Source organism: Leucopleurus acutus, assembly GCF_964270905.1.
Source record: "Leucopleurus acutus genome assembly, chromosome: 2".
NCBI classification, from domain to species: domain Eukaryota; kingdom Metazoa; phylum Chordata; class Mammalia; order Artiodactyla; family Delphinidae; genus Leucopleurus; species Leucopleurus acutus.
Genome location: NC_139143.1, coordinates 2,902,828 through 2,927,350, shown reverse-complemented (window position 1 = coordinate 2,927,350; position 24,523 = coordinate 2,902,828). Strand labels below are relative to the sequence as shown.

General features: G+C 47.3%; 1 protein-coding gene across 3 annotated transcripts in view; it reads left to right on the top strand.

Annotated features, from left to right (window-relative positions):
- The window catches only part of NR5A2 (nuclear receptor subfamily 5 group A member 2), a 128,517-nt gene that overhangs the window by 8,748 nt on the left and 95,246 nt on the right, over window positions 1-24,523 (top strand). Inside the window, exons 1-4 of one of the 3 annotated variants that reach the window (XM_082833064.1) lie at window positions 3,700-3,729; window positions 6,564-6,682; window positions 8,209-8,350; window positions 10,813-11,459. In XM_082833064.1, the coding sequence (XP_082689190.1) occupies window positions 6,578-6,682; window positions 8,209-8,350; window positions 10,813-11,459 (894 nt within the window). In that variant the 5' untranslated portion in view covers window positions 3,700-3,729; window positions 6,564-6,577. Of the gene's footprint in view, window positions 1-3,699; window positions 3,730-5,385; window positions 5,586-6,563; window positions 6,683-8,208; window positions 8,351-10,812; window positions 11,460-24,523 lie in introns of those variants that run through there. The other 2 variants (XM_082833063.1, XM_082833062.1) reach the window with 2 other exon arrangements.

Sequence of the window (24,523 nt, the reverse complement as noted above, 5' to 3'; positions counted from 1 at the left end):
GGGGCTGAGGCTGGGCCCTGAACACGATCACAAAGTTTGCCTCCAGCCAGGTCAGGCTCAGCCCCAAGTCCCCGGCAAAGATTCAGGCCACACTGCAAGTCCCTGGTGCTGTCAGACCCTCTGTCTACTTCTTTCAGCTCTCCTAACCTCGTCCTCCCGTCCCAGCGACCAGAGGGCCTTCCCTCCCACAGAGCTCCAGCCTGGTGTTGGGAAGGCGTTGCAAAGTACCCCCATATGCTGTTTGGTTGCTGGGGGATGAGGGTGCTCTTAAATTAAGGCTTCGTAATAAACTGATGCTCGAAGTTCACCTGCATCTATAAGGAAAGTGCAGCGAGCACTGATTTGAGCCCCGAGACTTTATCCCCTTTCTGAATTTAATTCACAGTGATACTTCAAATAACTATAGGAAATCCTGCAAATGGACGGACTGTCACCAAAATCTGAGCATCTTAAGGGTCACTAGTTTCAGCCCGCTCCCCTCTACAAACTAATGGGCAGCCCTCCCACCAAGTTTAAACATTTTCATGAAACCTGCAGATGCTACTAAAACTGAGATTTAAATAACTTAAATTCCGCATACTGCATGTTAAACAGCAAAAATGACGAATCAGTTCCGAGAGGCAAGAGTATCTGAATCGCCAGGCACGGGGAGGCGATGAACGACCCATTTCATATAAAAGTGTAGATTATGCGTGGCAGTGATTGGAGTATTTTTCAAGTCATCAAATACTGGACTGGCCAGTTTGACTGTGTGATCTCTATACCATTCAAGTAGAATAAATTCAGAGCCTTTGAGATTCAAATTCACCCCCTTGTGGATGGACTCTGATCTTTACCCGGTCTCACAGCAGACACTGAATATGAGGCATTTCACATGCAGTCAGGAGGCTGGAAAAAAAAAAAATGTTTTCATCTTGTTGGGATGAGATCTGAAAACTTTGAAGATGGGGCTGGGCGGGTGGAGGAATAGCTTGCCTAACAGATGGTTCTTTAAAACTTTTTTTAAAGTGCGGGGCCTCTGGGATGTGGATCGTCCCACCCAAGAGGCAGCAAAATGAAAAAGAAAGCCCAGGCTGCGCTTTGCATTCTATATGGAAACCCAGTTCACCAAAATTTAGGAAGTCTGTCGCCAAGATAATCTTGGGCTCGAGGAGGCGGGGTGGTGTTTATAAGCGAGAGGAGGAACTGGGGAAGAATGGGGAAACGGGGATAGCCGTTCAGATTCCCGGCGACACGGCTGCCCCCTCGGTAAGCAGGTGAACCGTGACGCTCCGCCACTCCCGGGGGCCCGCGGACTGAGTGCCGAGGGGAACGAGGCCGGGAGACCCTCGAGAGCAGGCCAGCTCTTCTTTTCATTTCTGGGTTGTTTAAATGTGTTTAACTCCTCCTGCAGCCCCTCACCCGGCGCACACGGGGGGCGCCCCCTCACCCCCAACTCCCACTCGCGTCCCTCTGGCTTCCCCTCTGCGCGCGGACATCTCCGCCCGAGCTTCTCCTTGGCCGCCGCGCTCAGACAGAGGTCGCCTCTCACCCGCTGTTAAGACCCGCAGCGTGCGCATCCCCCGCCCCGGGCCTGGGTGGGGTAGGAGGGGGCGAGGCGGGGTGAAGAGGTTGGGGCAGGCGAGGGGACTGGAGCCTGCGCCTCGTCCTCATTGGCTGGCGCCTGGTGTCCGACCCGAGTCCGGAGCCCGCGTCCCCATTCACTGTCATCACCCCTCATCCCCTCTTGCCCCTACCCAGCCCTACTCGCCTCCCTTCTCCTCTTCCTCCCCTTGTCCTTCCCAGCCTCGCCTCCCCGGGCTGGAGAGGAGTAGACGAAGCGACAGAGGGAGGCTGGAACTTCCTAACTCCAAGCCTGACAGCGAGCGGGAGGGAAGCAGAGACGGGGAAGGGGCGGAGAGGAGAGGAAAGGCGAGGAGGGAGAGGAGAGTGAGGCCAGAGAAAGCGCGCGCGAGAGACCCTGCGGATCCCGAGCGCTGGGCGGCGGAGGGCGGGGTGCGGGTTGCCAGAGCCGAGCCGTCCGGGAGCAGCGGCACCGCCGCGGCGGCAGCAGGTCGGCCGCCGCCTCCGCTGCGCGCCCGGAGCTCGGCCGTACGCGCGTTCGCGCCCCGGGCAGCTGCGCCCTTGCCGAGCCGGACCGGGGCGCCCGGACGCGGTCTAAGCCTGCAGCCCGCTGCCTCCTCCTCGCGGTTCCGGGGCGGCTCGGGAACCGCGAGCCTGGACGGGGCTCGGGGGTCCTGACGGCAGCCCCGGAAGCGGCGGAGGCGCGCTCCTGACGGCGGGCGAGGAAGCAGCCACCCGGTCGCCCCCTCCTTCTTCCCGGTGGAGTTGAAGCTGTGCTGCCGGCGTCCAGGTGCGGGGCTTCCGGACCGGCACGGACCCTCTACCCCGCCCGCGGCCGCCTTGTCATGCTGCCCAAAGTGGAGACGGAAGCTCTGGGACTGGCTCGGTCGCATGGGGAACAGGGGCAGATGCCGGAAAACATGCAAGGTAAGGAGGCGCTCGCGGCGCTTGGCTCCCGCGGCTCCAGCGCCCCGGGCTCGCCCCGCGGGCTGCAGCCGCCTGCCCCGCGCGGGCGCTTGTGTGGCCGCCGAGCGCTGGTCGCCGCGGGGCTGCGGGGCTGCGGGGCTGCGGGGCTGCGCGCGGGCGTCGGGCCCCTTCCCCAGGGGCAGGCATAAAAGTTTATGGCTGTTGAACAATGCGGGGCGGGGATTTTCCAAGCAATGCCTAATTGGCCACTTCTAATTAAGAAAAGAGAGGCTTCGAGCTCTGGCTACAAGAGCGGGTCAGCTTCAGGCCAAAGATCTTATTATTCTAAAGATCATTCTAAGGAACGGAATGTCTCGCGGGAAACCCGAGCAGGTTCCCAGTCGTTGGAATCGGCGGGAACTTGAACCAGTGCTCTTCAGCGGTGGAAGAACACTGCCTGGGAAAGTCAACTGCAGGGAGAGATGGAGCCTCGGGGAGAGCGGGCTTAGCGGTGTTAGGACGCATGGGCGCCCCACAGCCCAGGCGCACCCAGGGAGCCGGCTCGTATTTGAACAACTTCATAAAACTGCAGGCAGAACTGGAGAGAACCAGTTATTCCCAGCCCGTCCTCTGGTCGGGCGCTGCGGAGTGAGTGTTGGGCGGGGGCGGCGGTTTAGCCTCAAGCTCTTCTGTCTGAGACCTGGGAAACTGGAAGTCCTTTTTCATTTCCCAGCTTTTGATTGCTAATAACAACAGCAAAAAAAAAAAAAAAAAAAAAAAAAAAAAAAAAAAAAAAAGCAAATCCCGTAGGCTGTATTTTCGCCGCATTCCAAAATAAGTGACTCTAGATCTGGCCGTATTGAGCCCTTCAGAAGTTTATCGCAGTTGCTCGGGGCCGGGGAGGGAACAATGCTAGGAAAAGTCACCGGTGCCCTTCCATCCTCGCCCCTGCCAGCGCGCAGGATGTGCGGGCCGGCGGGCCTGTGATCCCGGAACGCTTCCTGCCATCCCCTTGAACGAACTTGAAAGGGCCGGGGAGGCGTTGAGAGCAGAGTTCAGGGCTGGTGCACGCGGCTGTGCGGGAGAGGCGGCGCTGGGCCCGGGGCCTGAGGTCGCCCCGCTGCTTTGAGAAGACGGGGCGGCGGGAAGGCGTGCGTCCTGCTGGTGGGGTCGGATACCAGTCGCGGATCCTGGGGTCTCGCTCAGCCTCCAGGGAGGGCCGTGGACGTCCCCTGGGCCCAAGGCCCTAGAGTCCAACTTGTAGGTTGGCTGCCGAGGGGACCCGGTTGGCCCAAAGAGGCTTTCCCTCTGGCACCTGGGATTCCGCGAAGGGGGGTCGGGGGAAGCGGCGCCGGGGAGCTGCCTCCGAGACCCTCCGCCGCCAGCTTCCGCGAAGGACTATCCTTTGGGCGTCCTTGGGGCCGGCGAGATTTTTGGGTCAAGGGGAAGTTTCTGCTTCTCCTTACCGCGCGCGTTTCTGGGTGACTCGGGAAAAGCAGCGGAGGGAGAAGCTGGAACAGGAAGCCGGGGAGGCAAGAATCAGGGTTTGGGGGCAGGTGGGAGGGAGATGCCATTGCAGTATTTTCTTTGTAGAATTCGAGAGGGGCGTTCTCGACCCGACCTACTGCCCCAGAGCAGAAAGCTGGCTTTCCCTGGTGCCTAGGGCTCCGGGAAGCCTCCGGCCGCTGGCTCAGCCCCGGGGTCGAAAGCGGGTGGGCAGCGCCCGGGCGAGGCTTCCTCCATCCAGGCCACGCGGCCTGCCGCCGGAGGGGAGCCCCGGCGGACAGGCACCCCAGGACCGGGCTCGCTTTGGTCTCGGCCGGGGACGCACCGCCGTCCGACCCGCGGGGCGGGGGGCCGGGGGGCAGAAAGAGGACCCGCTACCGGGTCCCGGGACAGTTCGGGGAACTTGTCCGCGTGCTTCTGAGGCCTTCGCTGTCCAAGGCCTCACCGCTCCTTCTACTTTCTCAAGACCGGGACTTATTTGCTCGGATGCACTCCGTGCTCCAAACGCTATCTTGGGTTAACAGCACCTGGGCGCCTCTGAAAGGTGCCCCGGTCTCGCACCGCAACGTCGGTCTCCCCACACGGCCTCTGCCTTTGAATTTTCCAAGAGGGTCCCACCCCCAGCCCCGATCTTTTGGGTGTCGGATCCCTGAGGCGCGCACCGGGTCCCCTGGAAACGGTTGCCTCTCCGAGCCTCTCAGAGGCGAAGTTAAAGTTTACTTCGTTGGGGAAAGGGGGAGGGAGAAGAGAACACCCTTGGTAAAGCACACCTTTTTCCGTCCCTAAAACGTGCCTCAAGACAATAGTCACGAGCTTTAGGAGGGATGGGGCTATTAACAAACTTCTGGAACTCTCAGCCTCGGCCAAACCCCCAGGTTCCCCAAACGCGAGCGCGGCCCTCTCAGGGCACCGCCGGAAGGACTGCGCTCTGCTTCTCTTTATTTCTGTTTCTCGGAGCCCACACGTCTGCCTCGGCTTGAACATCTCTTCCCGGGACAGCCCCCCCGCCCCCACCCGCCCAAACTCTGGCTAACTCACCTAGGTTTATGCCCCAGCCCAGGGCTCTGAGTCCCTGGGAGAGAACCGGCCCCACTCTGCCGGTCGCGGCTCAGCCGAGAAGCGCTGCAAGGACCCTCACCCCGACGGCCCTTTCCGGAGGCCCCTAGGATCCGTAAAGAAAATAGAACTTTATTTTAAAGAGAAAAAAAAAATCAGGAATCATTGGCAAGGAGGCCACTATGGTGATAGAGCGGCCGAGTACTTTGGGGGTGGGCTGGGGGCTATTTCTCCCTTTCCTATTTGGTAAACAAATCAGAGGAAGCTTCTGCCCGGCCCTCGGTTCCCCATCCACCCCCTCCCGCCCCGCCCCGCCCCCTGCAAATGCCACTGATTAACTTAAAACAAACTTGACTGGGGCGTTTGTGCGCCTGTGTGTAGCCGAAAGTTGAGCAAGGGGCGAGAGGCGAATGCGCCCGGGGTTTCACTGGAGGTGCCTGGAGGCTGCGGGCGGCGGCCGGGCTGCGCGGACCTGCCCTCGCCATCCGTCCCCTGCGGCGCGCGCTGCGAGGCTCGATCGGCGAGGACCGAGTCTCCGGGAGGGACCGGATCAGGTATTATCTGGGGTCTCCTGGCCACTGCCTCCGCAAAGCAGTTTATCCATCTTGGAGCTGTGAAGACGCCTTCGCGGTGCTGCGTCGGAAGGAAGGCCGGGTTACCCGATCCCTGCAGGGAGCCGCTCAGAGCCGCGGCCTGATTTCTGTTTAACAGGGCAAACTCGAGGTGTTTATATTTTGCGGTGATGATCGGAAACATGTGAAGTTCATTAAATGACTTCAGTACTTTGCGACGAAACCAAACCCTCGTGTGTATCTTTTCCCTTCCTTCTTTTTCTTCTTCCTTTCTTTTTTTTTTGGTCCGGGCGTCCTGCCTTTTGCCTTTTTATTTTTACAGGAGATTTTTGAAAAGTGTGGAGGGGAAAGCCCTATCACTACGTAACTGAATGTTTGGATTAATCTAACAGATCTGAACGCTGGGAGCAGCAGGCTGTGGTTAAAATGGGGCTGCTGAGAAGGTTTCTGGGGCATCCGTTCCCCCGCCAAGTGTTTGCATATTGGTGTTGCTTTCCCTAAACACCCTTATAGTTCGGTGGACTTTAAGCAAACTCATTCCAGTGGGAGGATAATGCCGTGTGCTCCTTTCTTTCCCTTAGGCAAAGGTGACATTTTGGAACTTAACCTCAAGAAGGTTTAAAAGAAATTCGAAGTTGTTACTTTATGCAATTCGTGTTTCTATTCTGATCTGTTGCTTTGCAGAGTTAGGGGGACTCGTGTTCAACAGTGGTCAGCTTAAGAATTTTTAACGCAAGATATTAGAATTATTTTTAAATTAAAATAATGCAAAGCGCATGCCAAAAGATGTTTTACTTCCACTGTATGAAAATAGCTCTCTGCAATACATCTGGGTAAAACATTTTTATTTTCTATTTTACCTGGTGATGTTTGCCCGCCAGTCACCAAAATGGTTTTTATTGCAGGATTAAAACCTACCTAGTAAATTAATTGGATGTGTGCATGCATTTCTCGTTTCAGTGTCTCAGTTTAAAATGGTGAATTACTCCTATGATGAAGATCTTGAGGAACTCTGTCCCGTTTGTGGAGATAAAGTGTCTGGGTACCATTATGGGCTCCTCACCTGTGAAAGCTGCAAGGTTTGCCTTCTACGTTGCTATCTGAGAAATATAATGCTCAAATCCAAAATAAACCATTGGATTACTTCTTAAAGCTAAATATAGGCTGTCTTTTTTGGACCCAATTAAAAATGAGAGAGGGAATGAGTGAGTCTTAGTGAGATGATTCTTAGCAGTATGTGTCCAATTTAATTCAAAAGGCAAAGAGATTTATGCTGTTTAGAAAACTTTGCCAGTCTCATGGCTTTAAAATAGTTTATGGTAGGAAGGTGATAGAGCTGTAGAAAGACTTCTATTTCTAACGGTCCAAAGTATTGATTTTGCTTGACTTATATATATTTAAAGCATCATTGTTCTTGAGAGCGAACATGACAAAGTATTTCCCCAATACATTTTAACTTCAGGGTGTTCTGTGCTACACATCCAAACATTTTTTACCCACAGACATACAAAAGTCTAAATTCCCAACTGCATGATTTCATCCTGATTTATTCCAAAAATAACCTTTAAGATTTTTTTGAAATCTATATCATAAAGAATTAGAAACCAGATCTTAAGTTTATAATAAGAGTAGTTTTCATAAATATATTATATGACCTATTTAAATGCAAGACATTTTAATATGTAAGATGTACTGTATTATTACTAACAATGTCAACTGTACGTTAAGGATTTATCTCAGACCTTTTTTATATATTCCCAGTAAATTTGATACCCCCTATTTTTCAACATTTTTAAAAGTAGAAAACTCCGTACAATTACTTAAACCACTGCCAAGAAAATCCCTTCTTTCCTTATAACAAAGTAAGATGGTTTCACTTTGTGGCTAGTAGGACAAACAGAATATACCATCCAAGCTGTTATTATGTTACAAAGCTACAGATTTTATTTTTGATTAATTCTTGTGGGTGAAATATAAGGAAGGCATACACTCTGCTAAAATTCAGCTCTCTGCTATATATGCTTTTTTCCTTCATGAGTTTCACCTTTTTCTTTACACAGTTCCCCAACTTGAATGTATTCCAGTGGAATTATGAACATTTTCCCATTTTCTTCTCTAAATCCTTTTGCTTTTAACTATCTAGTGCCGACATTTGTAAAAAATCTGAGGTGTTTTGCTATTCCATTTTTCCATTGCTATTATACAGTAGTTTGCCACTGAAATTGTATCAGGCTACTTAAAAACAATGCCGCTCTCTCCATAAGTGCCTTATCTGGAATATGAGGGTTAATAGGAAAACAGATTTTCTTCAAAAAATTACTGGCTCATATGTATGTATTTTCCCCTGAATGTTGAGATAAGATGGTGTGGAGCTAAAGGTCCCCAAGATTTGATGCGATTCTTGAAATACAACTTGGATGCCAGGAAAGTCTCTACCATAGCGTGGTTTGGGAGGGTTGATCTTGTTAAAATGTAAAACAAACCACAGAACCACATAAGGGCTCAAACGGTGCAATGAAAAGATTTACTGGTGATTTCCTTAAAATGAAACAATGGAAGAGACGGGTGTTAGCTTAATAATATGTCTCACTATTTTCTCTTACAGGGCTTTTTTAAGCGAACAGTCCAAAATAATAAAAGGTACACGTGTATAGAAAACCAGAACTGCCAAATTGACAAGACACAGAGAAAGCGCTGTCCTTACTGTCGATTTCAAAAATGTCTAAGTGTTGGAATGAAGCTAGAAGGTAAGTTTTTTCTAAAGACCACTGCCTGTTAAAACTCTCCAAGGACATAGGATTTAAAACAACATTGTACTTATAACATGGTGACAGTATTTTCCTAGTCTTTTAACACTATTGACAATAAGATCTTTTGATGTTTTGTCAGCAGAATGGTCCGAGTCTCATTTAAATGCTGGTGAAATTTACTAGGAAAAAAATTCCAATACCAGAGTGTCGCCTTCTCACCTCTTTTCTTAGTTTGAGGAGCAGATGCATTTCATAGGTTAGATGAAAGGTCAGGTCAGATGAAAGCAAGACTAACATGATTCAGCTGAGAACAGGTAAAAATAATTTGCCCAAATATTTTTTAAAATCCTTTAGGTTTTCAAATCAGGATGGCCCAGTAAAAAAGTTTGATTTTAATCTTTTTAAATAGGTACGCTTGTCATAATTGTTACTATTAGTTTCGTGATTCTTGAACAAGAGTTAAAGCCTTTAATTATAAAAAGATTTTCTCATGTAGAGTATCATTTTTGATTGTGTGGGAAAGCACGTTTCTTTTTTTTTTAAGATGATGACTGAGTCTGCAAAATAAAAAATTTTTTTGAGAAGCAGGAAACATGAAAAATAATGAACCATTACATCGGTAGCATTGGTTTGACGAAAACAAGAGACTGGTTCCTCAAAAGCCACGTTAAACTTTATGTTGAAAAAGTAGAACCTGCACTTACGATGTACAGGTTGGCAGGAAGTAATGTTTAATATATGACTTCTGTAAATAATTTGTAGTGCATGAACTATTACGGTGTGTTGCTGTTTTGCAGCCTCTGACCTACTGACTTCCCAGAGATTAAATATATTGTAAATAAAGTAATAAGAAGTGATACAGATCCCTGAGGTGTGCCAGATACAGGAGTGCATTTTATTTGATCAATGAGGCACAGACTAGCCGTGTTTGGGGCTTTTCTGTCGTGTGGCACTCAGACTTGATGGCAATACTCAAAAATTTTCAGATAAGTCTGCTGAATTGCTGATAGCAATAGAAGTAGCCACTTGGGTTATCAGGGGGACTGTTAAGTCAGTGTTGCTTTTAAGAGGAGGCTGAGAAAAAGAAGTAACTGATTCTTGTTCATTTCTTCATTACCAAGCCCTGTATTATTTTCCAAACAGCGAAACAATGTGGTAGATGCTTACTATAGTATGAGACTCAGAAGATAAAATGTTAAACATTAAATGCTGTGATTGCATATGGTGTCATTTGATTCCTCTTTTTTAACAAAGGGAAAAGGTTACATTTCTTTACCTTAAAAAGTGTGTTTTCTTAACAGTAAGTCACTTGCAATGCATGCTCCTGCTTTGTTCACAGTGATATGAAACAATTAAACATTCAATAAATTATCATCCAGTTGAAAAACTCTTTATTATCTTGTGCAGTGTTCTGGATACCTAGCATTCACAATAAATTTTTAATGCTACACTAATCCTAAGATAAAAAGCTCAAAAACTTAACCTCCAGCAATTTCAACATGTCACAAGCTGTCAGAGGTTGCTGGGTCCTATCTAATTGCCACTGGCCACCATGAGCTAGGAGAGTCCCGGTAAGTAAATTACTAGACGTGGCCCCAGACGCCACATAGCATCGTGACGGTGGACCGTTTTGACAGCTTCTGAAATGAACTTGCTTTAATTATGTCCAATTCTGCTTAAATGGAAAACAATAACCGGTGGCTACCTGATGTGTGCCCGTCAAGTCCAGGTGAGGATGCTTTTCCAAGAAGAGCATTTTGCAGCAAATTAACCAAAAGACTTTGAGAGAGGAAGATGTTCTAAGGACAAGTAGTCACAATTTAATCCAGAAGTGGCTCCTTTGATTTTTTTTTTTTTCCCTTTTAGCAGTTTGGGTTTCCATAAAGAGAATCACAGCGTCACTGGCATGATAGGACCTGAGCCTCTTCTTTAGCAGCATGAAGCATCTCCTGTGTGTAGCAAAAATTAGGAAATCTCTGCAGTCACCAAAGGGTTAATATGTCCCTACATATCTGAAATTTTTTTTTTTTTTTTTTTGGCGGTACGCGGGCCTCTCACTGTTGTGGCCTGTCCCGTCACGGAGCACAGGCTCCGGACGCGCAGGCTCAGCGGCCACGGCTCACGGGCCCAGCCGCTCCGCGGCACGTGGGATCTTCCCGGACCGGGGCACGAACCCGCGTCCCCTGCATCGGCAGGCGGACTCTCAACCACTGCGCCACCGGGGAAGCCCCCCGAAATATTTTTTTGATGACAAACACACTTGGAGGAAAGAATTCATAAATAAAGAGGACATAGCTTTTTTTTGGAATCTTGGTGGGCTATTGTAGTGAAAACAACCACACACAGACCACTTCCGGTCCATTTTCAGCCTTTCTAACTATCTGGAGATCTGGAGAACGCTAATAATTTACATCTTATTTTTACCCTTACTTTCTTCTTTTCTTCCCCCACCCCAACAGCGGTAAGGGCGGACCGAATGCGTGGAGGGAGGAATAAGTTTGGGCCCATGTACAAGAGGGACAGGGCCCTGAAGCAGCAGAAAAAAGCCCTCATCCGAGCCAATGGACTTAAGCTAGAAGCCATGTCTCAGGTGATCCAAGCCATGCCCTCCGAGCTGAGCATCTCCTCTGCAATTCAGAACATCCATTCTGTCTCCAAAGGCCTACCTCTGAACCATGCTGCCTTGCCTCCTACAGACTATGACCGCAGTCCCTTTGTAACGTCCCCCATCAGCATGACAATGCCACCTCCTGGCAGCCTGCAAGGGTACCAGCCCTACAGCCACTTTCCCAGCCGGGCCATCAAGTCTGAGTACCCAGACCCCTACACCAGCTCCCCGGAGTCCATCATGGGCTACTCCTACATGGACAGTTACCAGACCAGCTCCCCCGCCAGCATGCCCCACCTGATCCTGGAACTGCTGAAGTGTGAGCCCGATGAGCCCCAGGTCCAGGCCAAGATCATGGCCTATTTGCAGCAGGAGCAGGCGAACCGCAGCAAACACGAGAGGCTGAGTACGTTCGGGCTCATGTGCAAGATGGCAGATCAGACCCTCTTCTCCATCGTGGAGTGGGCCCGGAGTAGCGTCTTCTTCCGGGAGCTCAAGGTACGTGCCAGCCCGCGGAGCTTAGAGCGCGCCTTCTGGGAGACCCGGCTCTGCCCCTGCTTCATAGGGTCTTGGTGCGGAAAACACGTTCTCCTTACTTTTTTTCTTTGTAAGATGATGTTTTCGACCTTGACTTCAGAAGTATTTGCAACTTAACTTTATGGGGCTTTTCTTCTCTGTAGCTCTTCATCTGGGGGCATGGCATTTCATGTCAAATAGGGGAAAGTTGGTTGGTTTTTCTTTTCTGAGGAGGAGAATGTCTCTACGTACTCCCTTTAACCTCAGATGGTTTATGGCTAAAGAACTGAAGCCAGTGTGAAACAGAACCTAGTAAACTTTTAAAAAATGACCAAGTAAAGAGCTCTGTTATAATGGTGCCAAGTTAGAAGGAAACAAGGCCAACATTTAGTTGTGTTTAGACGCTAAAGAATGCAAGTGGTACCACTGGTTAGTAGTTAGCAAGTAGGTATTTACTACCTGTTTACCTTGACATTAGGTTGGTAGAGCCTCTGTTTTCGGAGCAGATTCCAATGGGATGTTTACTGCTGTCGGCTGGGGAAAGGGCCCATGGCAAGTGCTAGCCTGCCTGGCTGGGCCTTGCTACTCATAATCAATGTCTGTCGTTGATTTTAATGGATTGGTACATTGTAAACACAGCCCTTGTTTGTCTAAGGATCTCTGTTTAACTACATAATTATTTTATTTCCTGAAACTGAAGACCGAATTAATATGGGAAAGTTAGAGGGAAGTTTGGGATCTGAGAGTCGCTACCAAACTGTATTTGGTGGTCAGTGATTTCGTTCTCTGCGTTGAAAACAAAACTGAATCCTGGGTTTGATTTCTAGTCTGTCTGTCAGAAAATCAATTTCTTCCTCTTCCTGTGGCTGCTTCAGACACCTAGGACTTTGGGAGGAGATTTAAAAATCTCTGAGAGAAGGACAGTACGAAGCAGACTTTTAATTTAAAGGTTTCTGTTTAAAGTTGTGTGTGCGCGGATGGGCTGGGGAGTGTGGAAGCCACGTGCCAACGGAAAACGGCGCTTTCTGTGGCCGTCTTCACCTGGCACTGTGATCTGCAACAAAAAAATTAATCTGAGTGGATCCGAGTAAGTTACTAGGCTACCCCCAGCCTGCTGTTAGGATGCTGACCGGTCCAGCCCTACCCTCTAGGCCTCTATGCCGCGCGTACAGACAGCTAATGGTGGGGATCACTCGGGGGTCGGGGTGGCAAGCAGAATGCACTGTTAGCTGTCAGGCCCAACCCTCTGAGTGTGGAACCACCCTGGGATGGTCAGGGCGTTGTTTATCATTAAAAACCAAACCAAACCAAACCAAAGCTTCCTGGTGCTCTTAGGTTCACGACTTTGTCCCTTAAGAGAACAGGTAAGAAATTAGAAAATGAAAATGAAAATGATAATTTTACATACAGCCGAAATGTTAGGAAATGTACAAGTGAGGAAAGCACAGCCTTCCAGGTCAGAGGAAACCAGTTTGCGTTAGATCTTTGCTACTTAGTAACTGTCTTTGTGGGCAGGTCCTCAATCTCTGAGCCTTAGTTTTCTTGTAGGTAAAGTTGTAGGTGTGGTGTTTGGGGGGTGATGGAGGGTATGATGGGAATAGCAATACGTGTATTGAGGTTTTTAGAGTAATAAATGAGACTATATGGGCAAAGCCTCTAGTCCTGGGAACCCAGCCTATATTATATACTCAATAAATCGGTGCTATTTTAAAATTGCTCTTATTGTTTTATGACAAGTGTGTGGAGGTATTACTCTTATATTCAGGAAAAAAACATGCACTTGTACTCTGATTAGTTTGACATTGGAAAACAATATTACCACATGTGTGGCAGAAAGTAAAATTGTATAATAGTCATTAACTGCTACCAATTGAGGACCTCAAATTTGTCGGGCGGTTAGTTGGTGTAAGATGGATGCAAAGGGGAATAAGACAAAATATTTGCTCTCAGAGATTTTATGATAAAAGACAATTTCATAAATATCTATTCAAAAAAATAGACTGTTGAAGTTTGTTTCACAAAAGCGTGGGGAAAGAAATCATGTGTATTAATTACATGTGAAAAAAGAAAGGAAGGTTATCAAGTGAATATAGAGCCCCCCGGGTAGGACTTTAAGAGTGCTAGGAAAAAACTCTCCAAATTTCTCTTTTCTTTTCCCTGTAATTAAATTGTATGAGATTCCTTTCTAGGGCATGAGAGTTCATATTTGGCTAAAATGTAAACACTTTTGAGAACGGGACATATTAAAGCAATATCAGTCATTTATACTGTTGTTTAAGGCATTTATCAGTCTTTCATGAGAATATGCTTAAAAGAGGGAACAGATATAAACCCTGGGGGTGACACCTGTAAGGGGTGGGAGGTGCTCCCAGGAGAAAAAGACAAACTGGACCCACTTCACCATTTGCCTTGGGCTTACACTGATTCTGTTTAAGTATTTTCCAGAGAAAGAGAAGTAGAATTTCAGAATAACTTAGGGGTCTTTTAAATATGGAGCTGTGAGGTGACCATTTGCTTCAGAAGAATTCCTTTTCCTTTGTTTATAAATTTACTTTGTGGAAACCAGACCAAGGCGTTTGAAGCCAGCATGGAGACGTGTGTTGCCGTGTATTTCTCCAGGGCAGAGGGTTTCAAACTTCTGAACTAAGACCTGCAGTAAGAAATATTCTACCCTGAAACCTGGTGTACCAAACACATCACACACACGCACACACACACACACACACACAACGCACACACGCGTACAACTGAGCCAGAGTTCCACTAGACAGTACATGATTTTGTCCATGCCATGCACTCTGATATTTTCTGTTCTGTTCTGCTTTAGTCTAATTTATTTCATGCTTTTAAAAAATTTCTGGTCATGACCCACTAAATTGATTTCATGACCCACTAATGAGGCATGACCAGCAGTCCAAGAAACGCTGCTCCTGGAAAGGTGTCATGGACCTTCTGCTGGGTGTTGTCTACCTGCCACCACTAAGAATGACTCCTGGACAAGACCTCTCCCTCCCGGCCAGGCCTCCAAGACATCCCCGAAACCTGCAGCCCGGTCCCTGCCTACCTTCCTGCAAAACTTGTGATTTTTTTTTTTTTTTAAACTTGCGATTTTAAAATATCGTGTGGGAAGATGAATGCTCCCCTTCACACATTTGTCTTTTTCTTGTTAACTTCACTGCAAATTACCCATCAAGCGATACACTTATAGGGCAGATCAGATTGCTTATACCTCTACAACCCCAAGATGAAAAGGCACATATTTGCTCCCGGAGAGTAATAGGATAATAAGGCAATTTTGCAAATGACCCCTTGCACACTCTCCCAGGACAAGTTAGACTCTCTCCGTGGATAAGAAGAGGGAATACAGATTCCATTTGTTTACTATTTAAGGGATCAGAAGGGCCAGAGGAAATTTGGTGGGTTGTTTTGTTTTTCTACTTAGTTACAAGGTGCAAAAAGAGATATTCTGGTTCCCATTCAAAATATTGGAACGGGAAAGAGGAAAGTATAACTCCCAAACACGTATCTTGAGACATAGCACATGAACAGCAAAAAAAGAAAAAAAAAAGCAATATACTCATAGAAAGCGTGCAATTTCAGAGCTGGATGACAAGCAGGGAAACAGAGATAGAGGATACACGTAAGTGAGCGGTTTCGTTTTTCTCTATACCTGTAAGGAAGGAACAATCCTGGTCTCTATCCATAATCATGGCATGGAAAAGCTGAAATTAACACCCTGAAACTAGTAGGTTTCCAAACAGCACTTGTGTGTCCAATGATACTCCTTGCCCAGAAACCACAGATTTTCCAGATCTGGAAGAGACGGTGGGGGTCGTTTGATTCTCCCCCCTCCATTTACATACGAAGAAGCTGAGGCAGGGGGCCTGTGGCTTGTACCAGATTTTACAGCTACCGAAGGGCGGAACTGGGACTGATAGATTCAGCTTCCAAGAAGCTGTGCTTCTCCGCAGTCCTGCCCCCCACCCCCCAATGCACACACACAAAGAAGCCGTGTAACCTTTGACTCCAGAAATACACGCCTTTGCAAGTGAAGCTAAAGCAAATCTCCACGTTATCAGAAGTCCATCACTACCACCCAATTACTAAATCACTAAATAATCAGGGAGATAGATTTTCTCTGAGCCCAGACGACCCCCTGGGAGTGAGTGAGTCACTTTAGAAAGCTACTATAATTCTCGCAGGCCACTGGGGCATCATTCAGTGAAGTGCATCTACCAGCCGGCAATTCTGAGCCCTGGAGGAGTGTCCAGAGCTCTCCGAGTGCCTTTCCCTCTGCTCACAGCCCTTCTTGGGGAGAATCAGGGGTGGCAACCACGTGCAGTTCTGCTCAGCAGGAAAATGGCTAAAGGAAGTTATGTCCCGGGTCCTGCTTGATGCTGGGTGTAACAGCAAGGGCTTCTTTTTATGTATGTTTGCAAAAATAGGAAGGAAGAGAATGTAGGATTGTAACCAGTTGATAGATGGGCCACGAATTACTGAAGTATGACGATATTTTGGGGGTAGTATCGTACATTCGCTATACCTTCAAATCCTTTTTTCTTTTTTTTGGCTGCGTTGGGTCTTCATTGCTGCGTGCGGGCTTTCTCTAGTTGAGGTGAGCGGGGGCCGCTCTTCGTTGCGGAGCGCGGGCTTCTCATTGCGATGGCTTCTCTTGTTGCGGAGCACGGGCTCTAGGTGCGCAGGCTTCAGTAGTTGTGGCACGCGGGCTCAGTAGTGGCTCGCGGGCTCTAGAGCGCAGCCTCAGTAGTTGTGGCTCACGGGCTTAATTGCTCCGTGGCATGTGGGATCTTCCTGGACCAGGGATCGAACCCCTGTCTCCTGTATTGGCAGGCAGATTCTTAACCACTGCGTCACCAGGGAAGTCCCTCCCTTCAAATCTTTAAACCCCATCTGTCTTACAGTGGCCTATACTTTTGACTTTTCCTTGTGTTTTTGGAAATTAAGAGCAAATTCCAGAATCCCCCCTTCCCCCCTTCCCGCTCCGCCATATCATAGAAAGCACTGTCTTTGTGAGTCAAGAAGATTGTGCTTTTTTCTTTCCGTTATTTTTCTCTCATCTGCGTCTTGAGTATCTCATAAACACAAGAGCAGTGAGAAAATAATTCCCACTTTGTTGAACAACTAATGAATCTGGAGGATCTATTTGATCTTCTAATGAGACCAGATGTCTTCAGAGGATTCTGGGAATGGGTATAGAAGAACTTCCCCGCCGTGAATGATTCTGATACATGGAGGAATAAAAAAAAAAAATTCTAAATTAATCCTGAGTGAAACACATAACTAGTGTTCCTGTGGAAAATAGGGCTCAGAGGCTCAGGGAGTTGGTGCCAAAGGCATTCAGCCGAGCCGAAGCCAGTTTTCTCGAAAGTGAGGAGACTGGGGGTGGGAGCAAATCTTTTCTCTCTGCTCTGGTGCAGAAGCTTTTTGAGCAGAGTTTTATTTATTTATTTTTAACACCCTAGATCACTTTTCCCAAGCCTTAGTTCACTTCTCCCAACCCATGTAGGTCTGCGGTTTGAGATTTCCCTGGATTTGCCCCAATTTGTTTTTTTTTAATTGGAGTACAGTTGCTTTACAATGTTGTGTTAGTTTCTGCTGTGCAACGAAGTGAATCAGCTCTATGTAAACCTATATCCCTTCCCTCTTGGACCTCGCCCCCCCCCCCCCCCCCACCGCACCGCCCCGTCCCACCCATGTAGGTCATCACAGAGCACTGAGCTGAACTCCCTGTTCTCTACAGCAGGTTCCCGCTAGCTATCTGTTTTACACATGGTAGTGTATTTATGTCAATCCTAATCTCCCAATTCGTCCCACCCTCCTCTTCCCGCCCCCCCCTCCCCCGTGTCCACATGTCCCTTCTCTACGTCTGCATCTCTATTCCTGCCCTGCAAATAGGTTCATCTGTACCATTTTTCTAGATTCCACATATATGCGTTAATATACAATATTTGTTTTTCTCTTTCTGACTTACTTCACTCTGATGACAGACTCTAGGTCCATCCACATCCCTACAAATGACCCAATTTCATTCCTTTTTATGGATTTGCCCCAATTTTAAGCATGTTTAATGGACTTGCTTAACCCTTCCTGTGTGTGTGTGTGTGTGTGTGTGTGTGTGTGTGTGTGTGTGTGTGTTGGGGGCAGTGCGTGCATCATGTTTTCCCACATTCACCCGCTGTCCTGCTCCCCTTTAATTCCCCTTGCGCTTTGGGGTTCAGGGTCACATACCCAGAATTATAGTTTGTCACTTTACTTACCTGTGTTTTCATTTCTTTGGATGCAAAGTAGTTCCTCCTGGAAGCAAATGATGAGCATTGAAGTGATTTCCCATCAAGAGGGGAGAAGTGTTTCTATCTGAAGGCAAATTAAAATATCTATGACCATTCAACCTACTCATCAAAAAGAGATCAGAAGAAAAGAAACCGACCCTTCGTAGGTTTACAAGGAGATGAGAAAACTGGCTTTTCTTCCACTGGGGCTGGGAAGTTTTCTTCTGCCTTTGAATTTGGAGGGAACATTCATGTTCTGATTCCATGACTGGGGGCTCTTCAGGCATCAGACGTCTGCTTCTGTGATTCCCTCCAGGCAGACCTGGCACAGAAGCCTCTGGGCTGGTTGATGGTGCTGAGAATGTATATGATTGTAGTCTCCCTTGCTTGTACAGGCATGGGTCTTACTGCACCCATGTCGGTTACTGATTGAGAAATCCATTCTTAAGACTTTAGAGTCTTCTTGGTCACTGTCCCATCAATACCTGCTTGTGCTATAGGTGTTGTTCTTTGGTGGAAATGGCCTCCTGACTGCGGAGGTGTGGCTTCTCCACCTTCTGTGTTCCTTTTTAAAGTATTACGTTTGCTTTATGTAGAGAGGATGCATCTGCAAACTGCAGACTCGGTTTAGACTCTTAACTTCTCGAAGCTTGGTTTCAGCATAGCCAGGCGCTAGTCGTTTCCTCCCTGGGAGGCCAGGAGATTTGGTCGAAGCAATGACGATGGCTTCATACCGGGTTTGCTTGTTCACATGCCCGATATGCTTCCTGTTCCTTTTGATCTTTGACTGTGTTGGGTCTTTGTTGCCGCATGCGGGCTTTCTCTAGTTGTGGCGAGCGGGGGCTACTCTTTGTTGCGGTGCACGGGCTTCTCATTGCGGTGGCTTCTCCTGTTGCAGAGCATGGGCTCTAGGTGTGCAGGCTTCAGTAGTTGTGGCATGTGGGCTCAGTAGTTGTGGCTCGCAGGCTCTAGAGCGCAGGCTCAGTAGCTGTAGCGCACGGGCTTAGTTGCTCTGCGGCATGTGGGATCTTCACAGACCAGGGCTTGAACCTGTGTACCCTGCATTGGCAGGTGGATTCTTAACCACTGCGCCACCAGGGAAGCCCCCTGTTGATCTATTTGTTATCTACCAGCATCGTGGGGAGCATGGGAATAACCAGCCGTACCCAAGGAACCCGTGTTTAACTGGCTGGGCCATTGTCAGGCATCTGAAATGAACAATGAGGGTAGGAAGAAAATGGGCATCTTCCTTGCTCTGCTCAAGGTCAGGTGGTGAAGGGAAGAGAGGTCCCTTTTACTGGGTGCTCACTCTTTGCCTGCTCTAGGACTGGGTGCCTCAGGCCCTTTTCTGGTCCGCTCCTTAGGGCAGCTCCAGGAAATGAGGACAGGACAAGGTCTCCTTTGGTCTTAGAGAGGGAGAGGGAAAGCCCTGGACCACTGCTGTCACATAACGTGGTCCTTTCAGAGGACACGTCCATCCCTCCCTTATGGGCCCGAAGAGACACGGAGTTAATTGATTAATAAAAGTTTGTTAACTAGGTTTTTATTTTTTAATTTTTTAAAATTTATTCAAGTATAGTTGATTTACAATGTGTTCATTTCTGCTGTACAGCAAAGTGACTCAGTTATATATATTCACTTTCATATTCTTTTCCATTATGGTTTATCACAGGATATTGACTATAGTTCCCTGTGCTATACAGTAGGACCTTGTTGTTTATCCATTCTATATATAATAGTTTACATCTGCTGATCCCAAACTCCAAATCCACCCTTCCCCCAAACCCCCTCCCCCTTGGCAACCACAAGTCTGTTCTCTATGTCTGTGAGTCTGTTTCTGTTTCATAGATAGGTTCATTTGTGTCATATTTTAGATTCCACAGATAAGTGATATCATATGGCATTTGTCTTTCTCTGTCTGATTTACTCCACTTAGTATGATAATCTCTAGGTCCATCCATGTTGCTGCAAAGGTATTATTTCATTCTTTTTTATGGCTGAGTAGTATTCCACCATATATACACATATATGTGTGTGTGTGTGTATATATATTACATACATACACATACATACACACCACGTCTTCTTTATCCATTCATCTGTCAGTGGACATTTAGGTTGTTTCCATGTCTCGGCTATTGTAAACATTGCTGCTGTGAACACTGGGGTGCGTACATCCTTTTGAATTAGAGTTTTGTTTGAATATATGCCCGGGAGTGGGATTGTAGGAAACTCTATTTTTAGTTCTTTAAGGAACCTCCATACTGTTCTCCATAGTGACTGTATCAATATACATTCCCACCAACAGTGCAGGAGGGCTCCCTTTTCTCCACACCCTCTCCAGCATTTATCATTGTAGGCTTTTTAGTGATGGCCATTCTGACCGGTGTTAGGTGTTACCTCACTGTACTTTTGCTAACTTGGTTTTTTTTTTCTTTAAATTAAGGTTTTCCAATTTATTATTAGCTCACCCATTAATCGTACGGTCAATCTCTATTGTGCACAGAAAATCATTTAAAATTACATATTAGAATAAATGCTTCTAAAGACCTAATTTTTTTTTACATCTTTATTGGAGTATAATTGCTTTACAATGGTGTGTTAGTTTCTGCTTTATAACAAAGAGAATCAGTTATACATACACATATATCCCCATATCTCCTCCCTCTTGCGTCTCCCTCCCACCCTCCCTATACCACCCCTCTAAGTGGTCACAAAGCACGAGCTGATCTCCCTGTGCTATGCAGCTGCTTCCCACTAGCTATCTATTTTACATTTGGTAGTGTATATATGTCCATGCCTCTCTCTCGCTTTGTCACAGCTTACCCTTCCCCCTCCCCATATCCTCAAGTCCATTCTCTAGTAGGTCTGTGTCTTTATTCCTGTCTTACCCCTAGGTTCTTCATGACATTTTTTTTTCTTAAATTCCATATATATGTGTTAGCATACGATATTTGCCACCTCCTAGAGAAATGGAAATAAAAACAAAAATAAACAAATGGGACCTAATGAAACTTCAAAGCTTTTGCACAGCAAAGGAAACCATAAGCAAGACCAAAAGACAACCCTCAGAATGGGAGAAAATATTTGCAAAGAAACAACAGAGAAAGGATTAATCTCCAAAATTTATAAGTCCCTCATGCAGCTCAATTAAAAAAAAAAAGCTAACTTGGTTTTTAAACAACCAAGTTTTTTAGTCAAATAATCTGTTAGTACCAGCAAAATTAACCGAGGCACTTGAATCGGTTGGGGGATGGGTGGGGATCTGGAATGAGAAAGATGGAGAAAGAGACAAAGACGTGGGGAAAAAACACCTCAGCAGGTAACCTGCCCCGGAGGTTGGAGCTCCATTAATAGGCGAGGGTTTAGGGAAGACTCAAGGTTAACAGAAGATACTTGACTCAAGGTTAACAGAAGATACTTCCATTTTTCCTCGACTGCAGAGTTTGGATAATAGGTGAGAATAATACCCGCCATTTATTGAGTTTTTACTGTGAGTCAGACCGTTGTTAAGTGCTTTACCAGTACTGTATCTCACTTAATACTAATTAATCCCTGGGCAACGGGCATGTTTGCTCCCAGTGTACAGAGTAGGCTACCAAGACCTAAAGATTTTCACCGATTTGCCCCAAGTCCCATGGCTAATAAGTGGTAACAATGTCATCGAAACAAAAAATGTATATGGTGGTCTTTTGTAAACTACGCCCATCTCAATACCGCTTTACAATAGGTCTTAAATGACCTCTATGACTCTTAAACTACAGAGAGCAGTTTCTTAAATTGGCCCAAGAACATGTAAATTCTTTCTTTCTTTTTTTAATTGGAGGGCCCCCTTGTCGGGCTGGAATCCGGAACCGTTTGCATTGGAGAAGATGAGTTTGCCATTGGTGGCAGACTCTGGAGCTTCTAAACCTTCATCCGTAAAAGGGGCTGTAACTGGGGGGGCCGCAGAACCAGGCCATCGGGTGCATCAGGGGTGCGGTCTTCTCGACTTGGGGACACTGGGCAGGCTGTCCCCGCCGCCCCACCGCCTGTGCCCAGCACCGCTTCCTACCGCGTGATCAGTAGAGCCAGGTGCATCAGTCTGTCTGCCTAGAAGCAGGTACACACTTGTTTGCTGAGAACAGCGAGGGTCCCTGCTCACTCCAAGACCTGCGTCTGCCCAGCAGGGCACACGAACTGCTCACAGATCTTACAGAAAGTCCGAGACGTTCATTCCTCAGTGTGGGGGAGGGAGAGCTCCCTGAGTCCCTGAGCCCCAGGACCCTGTCTGCCCACGGTGTCTGCTGTTATACAGAGTCAGGTTATGGGTGACAAAGCCACAAACATGACTCGTGTGTGACACTCCTTAACACAATTTGAAGGACTTTGCCCTCTGAACCTGTGAGGTAAAACAGGTCTTCCTATTTTCCTGGGTAAGTGAAGGATGACTGTACTCCTACTTATTCTTCGACGACTTGGGAAGTCGATCATACAAGTCTTTGAGGGCTCCACATCCATTTGCAGAATGGCTGCATGGAAATTGGGCATTTGTGCTATTGTTCACGTTAAAGACATTAATGTCTAACCCAAGAATACCACCCACACTCGAGAACAGAGACGTACACGGCATCACCTCTGCCAGCAGCTGGGTCTTTCTTAAATGACTGATGCTTAAAACCTAATTCTCTCTGCACTTCTGCCTTTTCCGTGCACCAGGCGAAGCTCAGGCCGCCTGTTCATGGGTCCCCAGCCAGCTTCTCTGGAGACACTCGGACCTTCTGTATCATTTTCCTGATTTTCTCCACTTTCCTTCACCTCTATCTCTCCTTTTCAATCTGCCCAGACTCCCTTTCTCTTTTCTCACTCACATGGCTTCTCCTCCTTCCCTCGGGATGCCTCAGCTTCCTAGAGGCACCTGCAGGCATTGCTTTGTACAGCATCGTGGTCCCTGGGACCCCTGTCCTAGGCTGCATCTGCGTTTTCCCTGCAGGTGGAATGTGGTGGACCAGGAGAGCACCCGAGCCCCGTAGGTCTGAGGATGGGAAACAGTTGAGTACATAGACCCTAGGAGTGGGCTGCATTCAAGCACGTTCCACGTAGATGGAACGTCTATGTGGCCCTGTCTCTGGGTGAGGGGACCCCACGCAGCGGGGTCTTCTGTTGGGGGTACCCTGTAACGCCCGTGCCAAGACAGCTTCGAAATTCTCCTTGTTTCTCAGCAGCGGTGCATGGCAAGGCCCCGCTACCTATGTACGTTGTGTAGCGACATCTCCACACAGTCCCACAAAGGTGCCAAGGCGTCCCTTCCTTTGAACTTCCTCCCTGGAAATCATTTTCAAATGCCACGTTTCCGACCTCCCAGGACCAAGTGTGTGAGTTCTTCACGTACAGCGTCCTCTGAAGGGACAGCCAAACACTTGGAGGAGAAATTGCACAGATCTGAAGTGCGCAGGACCTCTGGGCCGTGCTGCTGTTCATTTCTCTCCAGAAACTAAAAGAACACCACGTTAGCTCGAATATTTAGAAGTGTCACCAGGATTACACAACATTTGGGATTAACTTTACAACCAACCTTGATCCGACTTCTAATTCCGTAAGAATGCTTTTTCTTTACATGACAAGTGGACTCATTGGCCAGTAGGTCTAAAGTCTGTCTTTTATTGCACAGTAAGAGCCTTGCAAAGGCAAAAGGTAACCCCAGATGGGTGCCTCTTGTCTTTCATTTGGGGAGCGCGGAGATAGCTGGCCTTTCATCCAGTGGCTCACAGAGTTGAGTTTTGAAGTCTACGGCGGGACCACCTCCGGTGAATTGACTATCACATTTCTAAATACCCTGTTTACAGAATACTTTACCTGTGAGAGCAGGATAATTATTTCATTTAAATTTTTTAGGGGGGGATGAAACACAGAAGGTACCAGATCCGTGTTGAATGGATACACCCAAGGTGTGGAGGAGGACGGGTTGGGAGGGATGGGGGTAAGGCAGCAGAGATAACATTCTGTCTTCACTTTGAAGCGACGTCAAATTGCTAATTGGTAATCGGAAGATTCTCAGGATTTCAATGTCTTCTTAAGCAGTGTTCCTGACGTGATTGATACAGACACACTCACATTCATTTGGTAAAAAATAATTCCACTCACATATAGGTTTTGGGTCCCACGTGGATAGGTTTTGGGTCCCACGTGGTTCCCCCGGGCAGAGCTTGTGTGTATATAATCACAGAGTTTTGAGTACATATCCTGTTTTCAGATGTGTTCCCTGAAATGTTGGCTCATTCTAAGACCTGTTTTATTTTGACCACTGTATCTTGCCTCGTCTAACATCACCACAAATCCTCCTTTACCACACACATCCCAGCACCATGGTTGTGCTTTTTGGATCTGTAGTCGTGATGGATAAGAGGCTTGGCTTATTGCCTAATTAAAAAAAAAAAAGAAACCTACTAAATATTACATTTCCCCTTGTAAAATAATGATATAGATTAGTGTTTGTGCAGAAGTGTTGGCAACAGAATTCTTCAAAAGTTTTCCTTCGGGGGATGAAAGCTGTTATATTATTTTGACTAGCTAATCAAATATAATTGGGGAGCTTGAAGTACCTTACATTTTCCTTGTACAGTTATCAAAGCGGGAAATGTAACTCGTGGAGCTGATGAAAGGCCTCTCTCTTCAATTATGAACCTTACAGAGGGAAGAAAGAACAGTTCTGTTGCTAAAAACTCAGAGCTTGAAATGCCCCTTAATGTTAATTGCTATAATAGCTAGTTAACACAT